The 17,476-nt window shown below is 41.4% G+C and overlaps 1 protein-coding gene across 1 annotated transcript in view; it reads right to left on the bottom strand.

Moving 5' to 3' along the window:
- LOC135741052 (adhesion G-protein coupled receptor G7-like) overlaps positions 1–9,726 on the bottom strand; it is a 38,340-nt gene extending 28,614 nt beyond the window's left edge. Inside the window, exons 1-5 of the mRNA XM_065259684.1 lie at positions 9,589–9,726; positions 8,629–8,745; positions 7,760–7,864; positions 7,558–7,661; positions 7,300–7,449 (exon numbers count right to left, since the gene is read on the bottom strand). Coding sequence (XP_065115756.1) covers positions 7,300–7,449; positions 7,558–7,661; positions 7,760–7,864; positions 8,629–8,745; positions 9,589–9,625 — 513 coding nt within the window. The 5' untranslated portion in view covers positions 9,626–9,726. The remainder of the gene's footprint in view (positions 1–7,299; positions 7,450–7,557; positions 7,662–7,759; positions 7,865–8,628; positions 8,746–9,588) is intronic.
- Positions 9,727–17,476: the final 7,750 nt, after the last annotated feature.

Here is a 17,476-nt window from a genome sequence, read left to right as displayed (position 1 = left end):
GTGTATCAATGTAAATATTAAATGTGATGTACTTTAATAAAAAGAGGTTTTGCAATATTTCTTGTCATTTTGTCTTTTATAGAAACAACCCATTAGCAACAAAAGTGGCTATTAATCAGTATTTTAACACTTAACATTGTTGAATTCACATTACACCGGTGTTGACTTTAAATTAGGAGTGTTAATTTTTAACACTGTATTTCTGTGCCAACACCAGTGTAGTGTGGAAACGTCTCGGTTACGTATGTAACCCTCGTTCCCTGAAGGAAGGGAACGGAGACGTCACGTCGTGACCGACGAATTGGGAACCGCTCCGCGGGTGACCTATCTACTTCGAGAAACTATAAAAACGCCAATGAACTTGGCATGCAGGTATTTGCATAATGCCGGCGCCGCCCCGCCAGGTGCGTATATAAGCCGCAGGTGCACAATACCAAATTAGCTATATTATTGCTGAGAAGCCGAGCAGCAGTGCCCGGCCTGAAAACAGCAATGGAACAGCAAACTGTGGCGACGGGACGTGACGTCTCCGTTCCCTTCCTTCAGGGAACGAGGGTTACATACGTAACCGAGACGTTCCCTTTCAGTCGGTCACTACGACGTCACGTCGTGACCGACGAATTGGGAATCCCTACCAAAACGCCACTGCAGCTGAACCCTTCCAGTGTCTGTAAAAGCCCTCCGCCCTCCACGTAAGGGGCGGAACCTAAGGCGAAATGCAGAAGGCCGGTCACTACCTGTTCCTCAACCCACGATAGTGAAGCAGCGAACTGGGGAAGCATCTAAACTGAGCGGAGCTAGAACACTGCGGAAGCCATCCCCTAAGAAGGTTGAATGGATGACATAAAAATATGAAACAACCGATAGGTTGCTCATAAAAGTCTCTGAACAAAACATAGTATGCAGAGAGATGCAGAGCAGGCTCTGCTAAGGAAAACGTGGAGGATTAGTACCCCACGGAGTAACACACAAATGAACCCCACGTAGGGGACAAATGTGGACGCCTAGCCTACACAGGTTTACAGAGAATACATCAGTGATAGGTTGACAGCGGATGCTCCGCAACACCAGCTATCAGGGCGGTGGAGGAGAGGCAAAAACAGTTTTTTAGACGTTTTTGCCCCGAAGGCCTTCCATATTGGTGCAGATGTGCAGCACCAAAATAGAGGCTCCAAGCCGACACACGAGCCGACCCTCGGCATTCTTAACTAGTTAGTAGAAAGAACCCGAGTGGAAACCGGTTCGACACGAACACTATAGAATCTTGTGAACGTATTAGGTGTCGCCCAGCCTGCAGCTCTACAAATATCTGTTAGCGAGGAACCGCGAGCCAGTGCCCAAGATGATGCCACACTGCGTGTAGAGTGAGCACGTAAATTAAACGGACAAGGCACATTCTGCTTTTGATATGCAAGGGCTATAGTATCCACAATCCAATGGGACATCCTCTGCTTGGTGACAGCTTTCCCTTTCTGCTGACCACCGAAACAAATAAAGAGCTGGTCTGAGGTCCTAAAGCTTTGCGTCCTGTCTATATACACACGTAGTGCACGAACAGGGCATAACAAAGCCGTGGCTGGGTCTGCCTCCTCCAAAGGCAGCGCTTGGAGGTTCACCACTTGATCTCTGAAAGGAGTGGTGGGAACTTTGGGCACAAAGCCGGGCCGGGGTCTCAGTGTTACGCTGGATGCAGCCGGCCCGAACTGAAGGCACGATTCGTCGACCGAAAATGCATGAATATCCCCTATCCTCTTAACAGAAGCCAAAGCAAGGAGAGTTAATGTTTTCATAGTAAGAAATTTAACACTCACACTATGCAGAGGCTCAAATGGGGCTTCCTGGAGTGATTTCAGCACCAAGGACAGGTCCCAAGGAGGAATAGAGGGAGGACGCGAAGGATTCAGTCTTCGAGCGCCTCTGAGAAATCTAATGACCAGGTCGTGCTGACCCACTGTTCTACCGTTTACGGGTGAATGGTGAGCTGATATCGCAGCGATATCGACTTTAATAGTGGATGGTGACAGCCTATTCTCCAAACGGCGCTGGAGATATAAAAGCACAACACTAATCGGGCATTCTCGGGGGTTTTCACTTTGGGAAGAACACCAGTCGACAAACAGGTTCCATTTAAGCGCGTAAGCCTGTCTCGTAGACGGCGCTCGCGCTGCAGCAATAGTGTTAGATACCTCTTGCGGTAAATCACTCAAATCCTCCGTGCTTCGTCCAGAGACCACACATGGAGGTTCCACAGGTCGGGGCGCGGGTGCCATAATGTGCCCTCTTGTTGAGAAAGAAGGTCCTTCCTCAGGGGAATCTTCCAAGGAGGGGCTGTCGCGAGGAGAGAGAGTTCTGGAAACCAACTCCTGGTTGTCCAATACGGTGCCACCAACAGCACGCTCTCCTCGTCCTCCCGGATTTTGCATAGGGTTTGCGCAATGAGGCTCACCGGAGGGAACGCGTATTTGCGCATGTTTCGCGGCCAGCTGTGTGCCAATGCATCCACGCCGAGCGAGTCGTCGGCTAGTGAATAGAACAGGCGACAATGGGTCGTCTCTGGGGAAGCAAACAGATCTATCTGCGCTTTGCCGAAACGTCTCCAAATCTGCTGAACCGCAATGGGGTGGAGTCGCCATTCGCCGGGACGCGCAGCCCGAGAGAGCGCATCCGCCTCTACATTGAGCGCGCCCGGGATGTAAATGGCACGAAGAGACCTCAAATTCTTCTGACTCCAAGTGAGGAGATGACGGGCGAGATGCGACAGGTGACGCGAGCGTAAACCGCCTTGACGATTGATGTACGCCACGGTCGCAGTGTTGTCTGTGCGAACTAATACATCTTTGCCCTGTAACTCGTTGCTGAAACGGACGAGCGCAAGATATACAGCCCACATTTCTCGGCAATTTATGTGCCAATGCAGCTGGGGTGCCGTCCAGACCCCCGAAGCCGCAAGCCCATCGTACGTGGCCCCCCACCCCGTGTCCGAAGCATCTGTGCATACTATTGCATGCCTGGAGACCTGTCTCAGAGGCACACCGGCTCGGAGAAACGCACGGTCTGACCACGGAGTGAAAGTGCGACGACACGCAGGTGTAATGATAACACGGTGAATGCCGCGCAGCCACGCTCTCCTCGGGACTCGATCGTGAAGCCAATGCTGAAGCGGTCGCATATGAAGCAGTCCGAGCGGAGTTACAGCTGCGGCTGCTGCCATATGCCCCAGGAGCTTCTGAAATTGTTTCAGCGGGACCGCGCTCTTGCTCTTGAATGTATTCAGGCAAGTCAGAATCGACTGTACACGCGCTTCTGTTAGACGAGCTGTCAAATCGATCGAGTCCAGTTCCATCCCGAGAAAAGAGATTCTCTGCACGGGGCAAAGCTTGCTCTTTTCCCAGTTGACCCGAAGACCCAAACGAGCGAGGTGTTTTAGAGTTAAATCTCTGTGATCGCACAGCGTCTGACGTGTTTGAGCTATTATGAGCCAATCGTCTAAATACGCGAGAATGCGCACACCTTTCTCTCTCAGGGGTTTTAAAGCCCCCTCCACTACTTTGGTGAATACACGGGGAGACAGAGAGAGCCCGAATGGGAGGACTTTGTACTGGTATGCTCGCCCCTCGAACGCAAAGCGGAGAAACGGCCTGTGCCGGGGGAGAATCGATACGTGGAAGTACGCGTCCTTCAGGTCGATGGATGCGAACCAATCGTTTGGACGAATGCATGGAAATATGCGCTTGGGCGTCAGCATCTTGAACGGCATTCTGTGAAGTGCACGGTTCAGCGAACGCAGGTCCAGGATCGGTCGCAAGCCGCCGCTTTTCTTGGGTACAATAAAGTAAGGGCTGTAAAACCCCGACCTCATCTCGGCTGGAGGGACCGGCTCGATCGCGTCTTTCGCCAATAAGACAGCGATCTCCGCACGGAGGACGTGCGCATCGGCAGCTCTCACCGTAGTGAAACGAACGCCGGAGAATTTGGGGGGACGCCGGGCAAATTGGATCGCATAGCCGAGACGAATCGTGCGTAAAAGCCAACGCGACGGGCTGGGAAGCTGTTTCCACGCCCCCAGACACCGTGCGAGGGGGACTAAAGGCACGATCGGTGTACCCGCGGCGGGCGCAACGGAGGTGATCGCCGGTGTGTGCGTAACGGCCGCACCGACAGCAGTGTTGTGTGTGATAACACTCACCTGAGTCCGTTGCTGGGTGGTTGAGTAAGGGAGGCTCTGCTGAAGACACCTCTCGCCACTCGATGCACCCTCTGGCGAAGGAGGAGGGAGACGATGGGTTATGAGCCCGTAGCTGTCTCCTACCGCCTGAGAAGTTGGAGAGCGCGGAGGGGTTATGAGCCCGAGCGCCGCTCTCGTTCTCCTCTGATGAGTCGGAGAACGAGGGGGGGTTATGAGCCCGCTCGTATCTCCGGCGCTCATCTGAAGACCTAGAGATGGAAGTGGAATTCGCTCTTTTTGTGAATTTGTGGGTGCCGACTGAAAAGTCGGCGGAACAGAAAAATGAAACAAAAGATTCCCCAACCGGCCCTCCTCCGGTGGGGGGAGTGGTGCCTTCACCATCTCCCGAAGAGCGATCCCCTCCATCTCTAGGTCGCCCGTCTCAGGGCCGCTTCGATCTCCTCTTTCCACCCTTCGGAGCGGGCTGAGCGGGCGGGGCGGGCTGCTGACGACCGGTTCCTCGCTTCTTAGAAGAGCCCCGGGGAGGAACGGAGGCGGCCGCCGCAGGACGCCCTCGGCGAGGAGCAGGCTGAGGCGCCGACGTGGATGGGGCAGGCGCAGGACGCTTCCGACGTGGCATGATTTGAGCTATGGCCTCAGTCTGCTTCTTGGCCGCGGAGAATTGCTGCGCAAACTCCTCGACCGTCTCGCCGAACAGGCCGGTCTGGGAAACCGGAGCATTCAGGAGCCGGGTTTTATCAGCATCCTTCATGTCCGCCAGACACAGCCAGAGATGGCGTTCCTGGACTACCAGGGTAGACATCGCACGCCCGACGGCGCGTGCGGTGACCTTGGTCGCACGAAGCGCCAGATCAGTGGCCGCACGCAGTTCAGAGAACTCCGCCGAGTCGTGACCTCCCGCGTGCAGGTCCCTCAGAGCCTTAGCCTGATGAACCTGCAGCAATGCCATGGCATGCAGGGCAGAGGCTGCCTCCCCACAAGCTTTGTAAGCAGCACCGGTCAGCGCCGAAGACTGCTTACAAGCCCGTGAGGGGAGAGTAGGCTGGTCCCGCCAGGAGGAAGCGACACCGGCCGGACACAACTGCATCGCGACCGGCCGCTCCACTGACGGGATACCAGTATACCCCCTGGCATCTCCACCCTCGAGAGAGGTGAGGGGTGAAGGCTGAAACGGCCGGTTCCGGGCGGAAAACGGGGTTTTCCACGACCGCGTCAGCTCTTCATGTACCTCGGGGAAGAAGGGCACCGGGGGCGAGGACTGAGAAGCCCTGGCACCCCCGAAGTACCAATCATCGAGGCGGGACGGTTCAGGTGGGGGAGGTTCAGTCCACTCCAAGCCGACCGCCGCCGCCGCCCGAGCGAGCATGGCTGCCATCTCGGGGTCGAACGCAGGACCCGCAACCCGACCCGAAGGCGGGAGCGGATCTGGATCGACGTCCGAGGCTGACAACCCCCCCTCCGACGTTACGGTGGACATCGCGTCCGGTGGAGGCTCGACAGAGCGCGAGGACACCGTAGAACACGGGCCGCTCGTCTCCATCGGGACCTCCGCTGGCAACGGATCAGGGCGCTGGGAGCTGCTGGACGAACCAGCAGACCGACCCAGCACCGTTATACGGAGGTCATCCTTCGCAAGTTTGGTAGCTGCGCCCTTAGCAGCACCAGACTTGGAAGGCGGGTGCCGTTCCCGGAGAAACGACACCCGTCTCCGCAAATCCGCCATAGTCATGCCCTCACAAGTGGAGCATGAACTATCACGCAACGCTGCCTCTGCGTGCTGGAGCCCCAGACACGAAACACAGCGCTCGTGGCCATCCCGGGGGGCGATGAACACACCGCATCCAGAAACGGAACACGGGCGGAATGCCATCTTTAAAAAGACGCACCCGACCGTGACACGAATGAGTGACTGTCTTTAAAAAGACACAAAGCTCAAACGTGCTGCTCTTTTAGGGAAATCACTCTTTTTGTGCGAGCTGGTGAAACACACAGGGAGAGGCAAACGCACTCACTCAACTCAAGTCCTAAAAGAGACAGAGAGAGAGAGAGAGAGAAAGGGTGGAGAAAACACTGCGAGCCTCCGCTGAGGTGTCTTTGCCCAACCAACTTCAGCAAGCTGAGATCTTTTTCCTCCAAGAACAGGGATCTACGAAGATCAGTATACGCTTCTCGAGAGCAGATGTCTGCCGGCTTCGAAGCAAAAAGCTAATTTGGTATTGTGCACCTGCGGCTTATATACGCACCTGGCGGGGCGGCGCCGGCATTATGCAAATACCTGCATGCCAAGTTCATTGGCGTTTTTATAGTTTCTCGAAGTAGATAGGTCACCCGCGGAGCGGTTCCCAATTCGTCGGTCACGACGTGACGTCGTAGTGACCGACTGAAAGGGAACAACAATGAATAGTGTTGAACAAAGTGTAAAATGTAACAATATTGAGTGTTAAATTAACATATAATGAGTGTTGTTAAATTAACACTACACTTTTGACTAAATTAACACAGTGTAGTGTGGACACATATACACACTTTTCCAGTGTTAAATTTGACACCCTGGGTGTTATTTTAACACCAGTGATTTTGCTGTGTACAGATTTAAATCAGCTTTTTCAGTACACATTGAGGAAGACACTGTTGAAGCGCCTGTCATTTACATTCACAAAAAAACAGTTTTTCAGTGTTTTCAGGCATGAGATGGTTGTATTTTATGTCACAAACACCACAATAATATATAAAGTTCATAAATGAAGAGTAATGTCAACATATCAATGAAGAAGGGTGATCTGATGCGGTTTTACCACAGTAAAACTAGTATAATGTTTCAAAGCATTTGCAAGTGAACATTAAATAAATTAAATTATTAATAATAGCTAACATTAAAAGTGACAATATGCGGATTTGGGTGGCATGTATTGATGCAGATATTATTAAAATGTTTTACTTAAACAAATTACAGTACAGACCACATAGACCGCTAGTAAGTTAATGATTATAATATTTTATTGTGGTTTTGTACATCTCTGCAATTAAGTGATGAGCTTGATGCGTTAAAAAAACTCACTCCATGGGGACAGCTAAGATTTTAAAAATGTATGTTTAAAAGTATAAATAAGTACCGTTGATTCAAGGGTTTCAGAGGAGAGCAGCATGTTGGCTATATTCACTGCGTTTGTGATGTTAAGTGGTGTTAGAAGTCCTGGCATTGATGTAAGGATCTGAGTATTGGAAGCCAGAGACTTCTTTTCTTCCACAGAAACCCCGGAAATCTTGATTGAAAGAATCAATCAGTTAATATATATATTTATCTGTTTGTGTGGAAAAGTTAATGTAAGTTTTATATGAAACATTACAATCATTTGACATTGATCTCTTACATTTGCATGAATGTCGTCCAAGGTTATAGTACAATCCAGAATGTTTGGAGCATTAAACACATGGGTTGTTATGTTACAGAGGGCTGATGCCTTGGGAATCCCAGCTGAAAATATAAACTTGTAATAAAGAGATATTTCAAGAACATTCATTCATAGCTATGAGTGTACATTACGAAAGCAGCTGTTTAAGAGGACAGAGTACCATTTGGTCCGCTTTTACATAGCTCTTTAGATGAGGCAAACTGGCCTAGGAAAGTTCTTGGAAAGGTAAATCCCGATGTATTTGTGGTTCCTTCAGGACAGAAAGCTGTAAAAGCATTTGTGAGTGTTGATAACCTTCAAAATTTGAATGAAACATAACCATGCTTCAGAATAGTTCTCCCAAATATGTATAGACGGTTTCATCAGACGCACACGCACATGCCAAACCAAATTTATTTATTGATCTGGCTAGTGCCTTCAACTGATCTCTGAAACAAATACCTTGTGGAAAATAAAATGTTTTGGTTTGCGATTTTAAGATATGTCAGTGCAAGTTGTTTTCAGTTTGGACAGCTCTTATATTTTTATCTAGAACTAGTCTAATACCTGTCCGGGAAACCGCCCCACAGTAATGTTAGCTCAGTGTAATAGTTGGTACGCTTTAGATATGATTTATGAACGAGGTAATTTACCTGTCATTTATTTACCCTGTTATCAGAAATACAGTAAACTACTGAATTTGAATTTTTATTGAAAGGATAGCCCCTTGAGATGTAACATCTCATTTTCAAGGGGGTCCCAAAAACTACTGTAAAAGGGCTCTGTCTATGTGAAAGTACACCCGAAGGTGCGTTTAGTCCACAAAAGCCGTTTGTTTATGTTTTGGCTGCTGAAACCGTCTTTATTTTGTAATCACTTAATAAGCATATGTCATTTTGGGAAAACTGTCCATGTAAGTATATTTACAAAGCTATCACACAAGATTCACATCTATTTATATTCTGTAGACCATCAAGATCCTATTTACTTTACATACATTTGCACTGTATAATAATGGCTACAAATTATGAAATATTTTAATAGTTTTACAATTGTTGCAGGAAGTCCCAGATGTAAGGTTTCCATATATGCACTTGTACTTGTAGATTATGACGGTTTTAATGATCTTCTTGGTGTTGTTTTGAGACCAACCCCGTCCAAAAACAGCTGTTTACAGACACAAAATTATTATTAGCCTTGTGAAGAGTTCTGATTATCAGGATAGCAGTTCAGTTTGAAGCTTATGCTGGCCATGAATCACCCTCAAGTTTGCCAACTTTATCTAAAGTTACCATCAGAGTGATGTTTTTGGTACTAGCGATGAATTTATGTGAAATTGTTTATATAGCATACTACTGTTGGTCAAAAATCTGATGTGCATAAAACAAATAGGTGAATGTTTAGACATTGCACTTGTTAATTTGGATCATCAGAATTTTTTTTTTTTATTATTTAAACCCAAAAATGTTTTTTTCTTTGGCATTGCTGTGAAGAACCCTTTGTAGCACCTTCATTTTTAAGAATGTAGTTATTGTATCAGACCGTCATTGCAGAACTAAGGGCGATCATGCAATATTTAAGAGTTATTTGGTAACAACTGTCATACACGTTTAATGGTGCCGTCACCTTAATTTGTTTGTATTATTCTTTGTTTACAGTATTCTGTTGTGAACTTTGTGTAAATGAACATATTACATTATTTCATAGGAACTTTGAAGCAATTGTTACACTATGTAAATATTTATATGCAAAGTAGAGCCAATCAGTCATGCAAGGTGTGAAACACGAAAGTAAATAAAGAAAAAATAGCATTACTCTACTGTGCACTAAAATACACGTCAATAAAAATAAATCAAACTCATCAAATTAATACTTAAACCCTAAAATAGGCCTAATTAATCTATAATTGAAAACATTATATATGAATATCTTCATGCAAGCTATCATTGTTTTCATATTAATTATTATTCATTCAGATAAAAGTTGAAATATATTAAAAACCAAACTTACCTAAGATAAAGATGAGGATCAGGCAACAGTGCATCATTCAAACATTGGATGAACCTATAACTGACATGAAACATGAAAGACTATTGAACAACTGAGACTGATTGTCTGGTTGTGTGGTTTTGATTATGTGATGCCTGGTTTACAAACGTCAGAGTAGACACGGACAAGGAAATATCTACAATGATGCACTAACAAGAAGATACACTATGTTTTGTTTCTGTTTCATTCATAAAATTTGAATGTTGGTTTGATTTACAGAACAGTAGCACAACAAATGCTACTGAAATGTAAATAAATCAATCAATCAATTAATTCAAAATAATTACAATCTTATTTCAACTTTAACGTGGGTGTCTTGTCATGAATTACAAGAAAAAAAATCACATGTTGGTTTTCACAGAATAGTGTAGGGCTACAACAACTAGTTGAAATTTCAGTAAGTGAGGGATAATGTATCCCGCTTATTACATGGCTACTTGCCACATAAGGAAAAAAACTGGACATGAATATGAATTTGAAATGTTTTATTGGCATATTTGATTTAAATTATAATTTTTATCCTTCCGCGAAACTTTGCACAGATGCATAAAATGATCGTAATACCTTATTAAGATCCTCTGCTTCATACTTGTCTGTCTCAATTTTTGTCTCTTTTAGCCAGTCTTTGAGAAGTTTTAATGCCCATTCTGTATTTTTTTGTGTGTTGGCTTCGTAGCTGTCATGCTTTATTTTTTTCAAGTTCAGTCTCAGTAAGCTCTCTGTGTCTTGCCGTTGTTTGTTCTTCCTAGTTCAATTTTCGCTTTTTCGTCTTTATTGGGAAACCATTTGAATCGTCCAAATCTATCCACTGTTTAAAGGTTTTATTTTTTACCGTACATGTTAAAACTAATGTCAAATCTTTCCATTGTTAATTGTGGTTGTCCAATGTTTGTCACAAGATGGCGCCAAACGGTAATCTTTGTTGGGGCGGAGGGATTTTAAACATACAAGTAGTACCGGCTATGCGTTATTACTTTGGAGCGGTTATTATTTGAAAAGAATGAACCTGCAAATGTCTCAACTGACCAATCAGAATCAAGCATTCCAGAGAGCCGTGTAATAATATTTTATAATAAAAACAGCATTCAACGAACGTCATTATTGATTAGTTTGGTCTGTAATCACTTTGTCTTATTACAACAGCACGGTCTCTTTAGGTTTCTCCATGGGGAATTATAAGTTCAACTATATTTGAGAATTGGCGCCCTTTTACACTTCTAAGTTTTGATTATAAATAATTTTCTTTCATAATCAAGAGATTACATCATATTATTTATGACACTAGAAACTACAATTGCAAATTTACCGCTCTAAATCATTCTCCACGATTATCTAAAACCAAATATATTTTTTACCATTTAAGCAAGAGATTTCATCAAGAGAAGGACCAAAACAAAAGGATTATCCAGATTTGTGTCCCCCTCCCTTTCTTTAGCAGAAGATAAATACACACATATAAAAACATAAGATTTTCTTGATCATATTTGTAATAAAACATCTATATTTAGCAAGCAAAATGACTTGAGAGGGCTCTTGAAGTCTTGAATTTTGATGACAATAACAACACATTTAAAATTAATTGTTTGAAAAAATGTTGCTTGAATTAGATTCTATGTGGTAATTTATCCCAAATAATATATGTAAATGAGTAGATGGCCTCTCTTTTGATAAAATTTTACACAAAAGTATTCCACACTGGTAAATTACCTGATAAACTATATTTTATAGGCTATATTTTATTCACAAGCTCTGTTAGCATGAAAACTTTTCCTCCCACAAAATCATCTTATGGATTTATTTGGATGTTATTTTTAGAAATAGATTGTTCTTTTTTAAGAAATGGTTTCCTAAAAACTCATATATTATATATTTTGCTGATCTATTTAAATCAAATGGTGATTTGTTATCTTACGAATGTTTTGTGAATATATACCAATGTCCTGTCCCATTTAATTCTGTCATAAAGGCTATTCCAATTGGATTAATATATCTGATAAAAGCATCCCTTATATGTGAACTTAAAGGATCTCCTTCTAATGTCGTAGTGCCAGATAACACAGGACGCATTCAAGAGATTTTTGGTTTTGGTAGCACAAGGAGGACGTACCTGGTGGTTTTAGTTGTTGTGGTCATATGTGTATTCACTTGTAAATGGCTCCTCCTGGTGGAAATAAAGAATCTCTGACTGGATTCAGAAGCAGTAGTTCAAAAGCCATCGTCTTGCCATATTAACCAGTACATTCATTCTTACAGTCAGTTATTAAAAACAATTAAAAATATTTCCATCATGGCAGTCAGTACCATCATGATACGTTCAATGACCTATGAACAGTTGGACACAATGCTTATGCAGCCTTTTATTACCCATTTTTAACATTTACAAAATATGAAAAAAGTCTTAATTATTTAATATGCCATATGGTTTTACATTTATTCAGTTATTACAATGGATACTTCTGAATAAAGTTTAAAACGATATTAAAATATTGATTCAAAGTATGTTAAAATAATAAAAATACTACTTAATCATTTTCCAACATGGAAAACAGCATTAGGCTGAGTTATTTGCAGAAGCCTTTAAAAGTTATTGCTTAAACAATATAGCAGTGTTGCCAAGTCCACAGTTTTCACACAGAATTGGGCTACTTTTAAACTGTTTTGTTTTGTCAGCAGGTTGAAGGTGGAAGAATTTTGTGTTGATCTTAAAGCATGATGATATCATTTATAACATTTAAAAATGTGTGTTTTGCATAAAAGTGAAATTAAAATATGTATTTTATTTTAGGTATGGTAGTGGCATTTTGAGTCTTGGATTTGGTGTAATGACATTGGGCTATTTTTGGGATAGTTTTGATTAGCCATTCGTCTGGTTATATTATGCAGACCTTTTGTTGGCAACCTTGCAATATCAATGAATATAAATAAATTATAAAAATAAAGTTAAATTAAGTTGAAGTCAACTTTATTTTTTTGAAATGTTTAAATAAAAATTATAAAAATAAAGTTGAATTAAGTTGAAGTCAACTTTATTTTTTTATTTTTTTCATTTTTACAGTAGGGTTTTATATCCAATATTATTTTACTAAGAGAAAAGTCAGTTCCCAAGCTTTAGAATACAAATCATTATCATATAAATGTATGTTTTGTTTCTATAGCGCTTTTCACAATTTTACATTATTGAAAAGCAGCTTTAAAATACATACTGTATTAGTATTGAAAGGAGAGATGAAAAGAAAAACAGAAAAATTATGAAATATATGGACTACATGGTATTATTGCACATTTTTTCAGAAGATGTAGGTTAGTGATAATAACTGTGAAAATAATCTTCTTTCATTCAGTTTTCACTGTGAAAATGGTTGCCTGTGATTGGTTTCTGAATAATAAAAAAATATTTAATGCAATTAAAACATTAAATTGTAATAAATTTAAGAAATTGACACGGATCTAAAATGCCTTTCATATAAAACTGAGTTGCATACTAAATGAAATCAAACTGAATTTTCTCATCTGCCATGTTGTCACACATGCATCCACCATAATTCAAGTTGGTATCCCCCTTTCTCAGCATCCATTTAACATAAGATTCAGTTCATGTTGTGCCTTTATACTGATGTGATGTGATCAGCACAGCCTCCAATGATCTACTTCAGCTCTATAATGAAATGTGACACACATTTTGTATTTGTTTGTCATGGTCACAAAGCAGTAATACTGTATAAAATCAACACTACATCTGTAAAATCTGTTCAATATTAAAAAGATTTGCAGTCTCAACAATTTTATCTATCTTGATGTACAAACAGAATAGAGATCCACTTTTACAGTGTGTGTTAGCATACTGATATATTAGCATGACACATTACATATGTATCCAGTTCTTACCAGCAATGACCTGGGGCATCTCAGCGGAGTCAGGATCAGTGGGTCTGTAGATTTCAACGTTTTCTTCTCCCTTAACTTTCCATACAAAGAACGCTTTCCTGTGAATGCCAATGTTCGGTGCATTCACGGCATTGAGAATACCTGGATTTGAGTTTATTACGGATCTCAGAGTGAATAAAATAAATATTTGTATGCCCTTTGGAAATAAAAATAATTCAAATTAATATCGAAACATTGCATATTAAATTTACAAGCCATGAAGTTTATTTTACAATTGCAAGGATTTGTGTTCATGAAAAAATGAAAAATTGAGTGCAAATGTAAAAAGTGTGTTAAAAATATGAGTGATATGCATTACCCCACTGTAAATATTCCTTGTTGCACTTAAATTTTTAAGTTTAATCAACTTAAATTTTCAATATTTCAACTTTCTTGAAGTAACGCCACACCAGCAGAGGGAGCCCTCTCATGAGTATTGACTGTGCACTGCTTCCTCTGCTTCATTGGTTACTTCCTGTTTGTAGATATTTTAGCATGGTCTGGCTAACAGAGCACCAAGGATTTTTTACAGTGTAGTGATGTGGTACTCATTGTTTTTAGTGTAAATGCAAATAATTGTAACAATGCCCACTTTAGTTATTCTAATGAAAATCATAATCTGGTAAATTATGAGTGAATGCAACATGTTTTCAGTTTAGTGTCAATAAATGGGTGCTGATGCCTTGCTGAAAATGGTTTTGAAACACTTCACCACACCTGTGTTGTGTTGCAGACACAAAAAACTATGCTCAGGATAAGTTGGAGAATTGGTTCATGGGTGAAAAGCAAAATGTAGCCAGTGACCCACGATAGACCAAGCATCACAGCCAGAGAAAAACTACTCAGAAACTTCTTCTTTAGAGGAGTTTGCTGCAAACTAGACAACAAAAGTGTTATCAAGACAAACAATGTTGCACAAGAAAAATAAACATTCATGTATTACTTCTGAGAGTATGTGTCTAAAATAAAAGGTACCGGTTTAAATTAGGGACGGTCTTGCAGATGTTCTGAGAGAAATGCAGAAATATTGCCATGTTGGAGATCAGCATGATAACCAAAGGAAGCAGAAATCCCCAGAACATTGGCTTCCTCATATCGAAATTCTGTTTGGGGTCCAAGGAAGCCAACCAGCAACTGTATGACAAGTGAACTCATAAAATCAGTACTGTAAGCATTTAGTGTTCAAATACTGTGGCATCCATAATGTATTACTAGTGTCAACATGAAACCAAAATATTTTAATTTAATCAATGAAATCCCCAAATATTGGTACTTACAACTCTTCTTGTCGATAATCTAAAGGTTTGTTGACTCTGTAAGTGGAACCCATTGTGATACCAACAATGATGGCAGGAAACCCTGAGACACGAAATCTTTTATAAGCTCTCAGTAAAGTCATTATACTGTATATTAACACTTTATAGCCAGGATTCTTATGCTTGTCTTTACAACTCTACAGATACATTAACTAACCTTATAGTCAAAATATGAACCCTAGCATTGGGTATGTACCCTTTCAAAAAGTCTGCATTTGTCCCTACTGTAAATAGTTCATAATAGTATCTCAGTGGTACAAATGTATACAAATCTGTAACGAATGGTACATAATAGAACCTTTTTGAAAGGTACCGCCCCAGTTACAGTTGACAGACATTTTTTACTAAAAGTGTAGGTTAAACAATAAGACTTTCTGAGTTTCCTACCCCAGCCGACTGCTAGGGACACCTTGGGAAACCATGGAGGTGTTCCAGTGGTTGTTTTGAAGAGGAGGAACACATTTATTCCATACAGAGTATTCCAAGTGAATGCGGCCAACAGGAAGTAATGAATCAAGGCTGTAAATGCCGTACAAGGACCCTCGTCAGAGTATTGATGGTAATCTGACACAAGAACGAGATTTTCTTCTGAAACATTAACCACTTTTGGATGTTCGACAGGGTTGTTAATGCCAAAGATGAAGAGAAGATAGAAAATCATCATGCTCAAGCAGATGTTCACCAAAAGCAGAGTCGGGCTGCATCCCCTTGACTTCCTGTAGTAAAGAGTTTATACATATATTAAAAATACAGTTCAACTGGGAAAAAATGTCATACTTTACTTTCTTGACTGTTTTTACCTGGTTGCAATTTGGTAAACTGCTGTGGCAGCCAGACCCAATATAGAAAGAGAACAGCCGGCAATGCTGATTAAGTTTAATTCTTCTGAATACTGATAGTTTATATTGAAAGACTGCAAAAAGACACTTTTTAAAACATTTTAGACAATATATATTTACTTTAATAAATAATTTGATTTAATAATTTCTTACCATCAGGACTGCAAAATTCTTATTAAAGTTATTAAAATTATTTAAATTATTTTCTTGTCGATCAGATGTACAGGTGCACTGCGCGTGACCCGAGAAACTCTCTTTCGTGCAGCCTTCTGTACTCCAGTCGTTTTCGCTGTAACTCCAAAACACGCATGCAAAGTCGTCGAGGGACATCGTGGGATCATCCTGAAAGGTCAACAATGTGTTAATTCAAAGGCAGTGTGTTTTCATAACACGCCTTGGTTTCCGTAGTGCTGTGATCACGCCAGCAGATGATAAGTTAGAGAGGAGAAAGCAATCTTAAAATATTGGTTACTTTCTAAATGATAAAAGTATTGTTTTTTCCAATGCAAAATATGTTAAAAAAAAACAAAGCATTATGACGCAAATGTACATTTTTAAAACAGTTGCATCGCATTGTTACTTTTATTCAGATGCACCGAGTGAATAGGGAAAACTTTTTCCTATCCCTATCTTCTATACGCTACATTATTACTGGCTACAGACATTTCTCACCGATGGTCTGACTGAAAACTGAACTTCCACGGCTTCAGATCCATTTTCGAACAGGTTAGCAGAGAAAACTCTTCTCTTGGTATTCAGAGAAGGTTTAAAGCTTCGTGACGGAAATAAATGGTCGCTATCATAGAGAACAAACCCAACACCTTTGTCCATTCCTAAAGAGAGAGAAGAGAGAGATTCTTTTGCACCTTATTATTTCAACCTGTTTTAAACATGTCCTTCATGACCGTAATACTAATGTGCAGGGGGAAACGGTTACTGAAAATGATTATATAGCCTTTACATTAATTTCTATTTTAATTTCTTTCTCTATCATTTTTATATCAGATTACTTGATTACTTAAATGATTACATAACACAGAATATACTTTAGATCTACCTTTACTGAATGTGATATTCATCTGTAGGTCAACTTTCTCTTTTGGAATAGGCATCGTATTTGAATCCAGTTTTATTCTGCCAGGTATAAAGGTATCATTGCCTGTTGATATGAAAATAACTAGATAATAAAGGTTGAGACAAAATGTCAATATTTATAATGATGCACCTTTGCAAACATTTATTGTAGGGATTTTCGAATACTGAAATTTTTACCATTGGTGAATGTTAGGCAGACTCGCAGTCAATTGTTTGTTTTAACTCACCCCTAAATATACATTACCTCTGTTTTAATGGCTCAACTGCTGAAAAATATATTATAGACTCACACTTTTTTTGCATAAAAGTATATAGGCTAACAACTGCATGCCATAATGTTGATTATCACAAAAAATCATTACATAATATTTTAGCTGGTTTTAGTGAGGCACTTACTATGTATGTTAATGTAAATTTTAATTATTTCCCTTTTACAAAAAGTCTTGATTTGGTAGAATCTGTTTTAATGGTTGGTTGATAAAACATGTTTTTTCACACATTTTGCATTATTGCAACGTCTCAAACGCACTTCCAGTCTCTATGAAACTCATCCTTCCAAACAACCCGGTCTACTGTGATTGGTCAAGCTGGTCCAGTACTTACCAATAAATAAGGTTAACTGCACATGTTGAGTCCCAGGTTCTCCCTTAAAGGACTGCACTGCCAAATGTGGCT

The sequence above is a fragment of the Paramisgurnus dabryanus genome, chromosome 24 (assembly GCF_030506205.2).
Source record: "Paramisgurnus dabryanus chromosome 24, PD_genome_1.1, whole genome shotgun sequence".
Taxonomy (NCBI): Eukaryota; Metazoa; Chordata; class Actinopteri; order Cypriniformes; family Cobitidae; genus Paramisgurnus; species Paramisgurnus dabryanus.
This window is presented reverse-complemented; position numbering and strand designations above follow the sequence as displayed.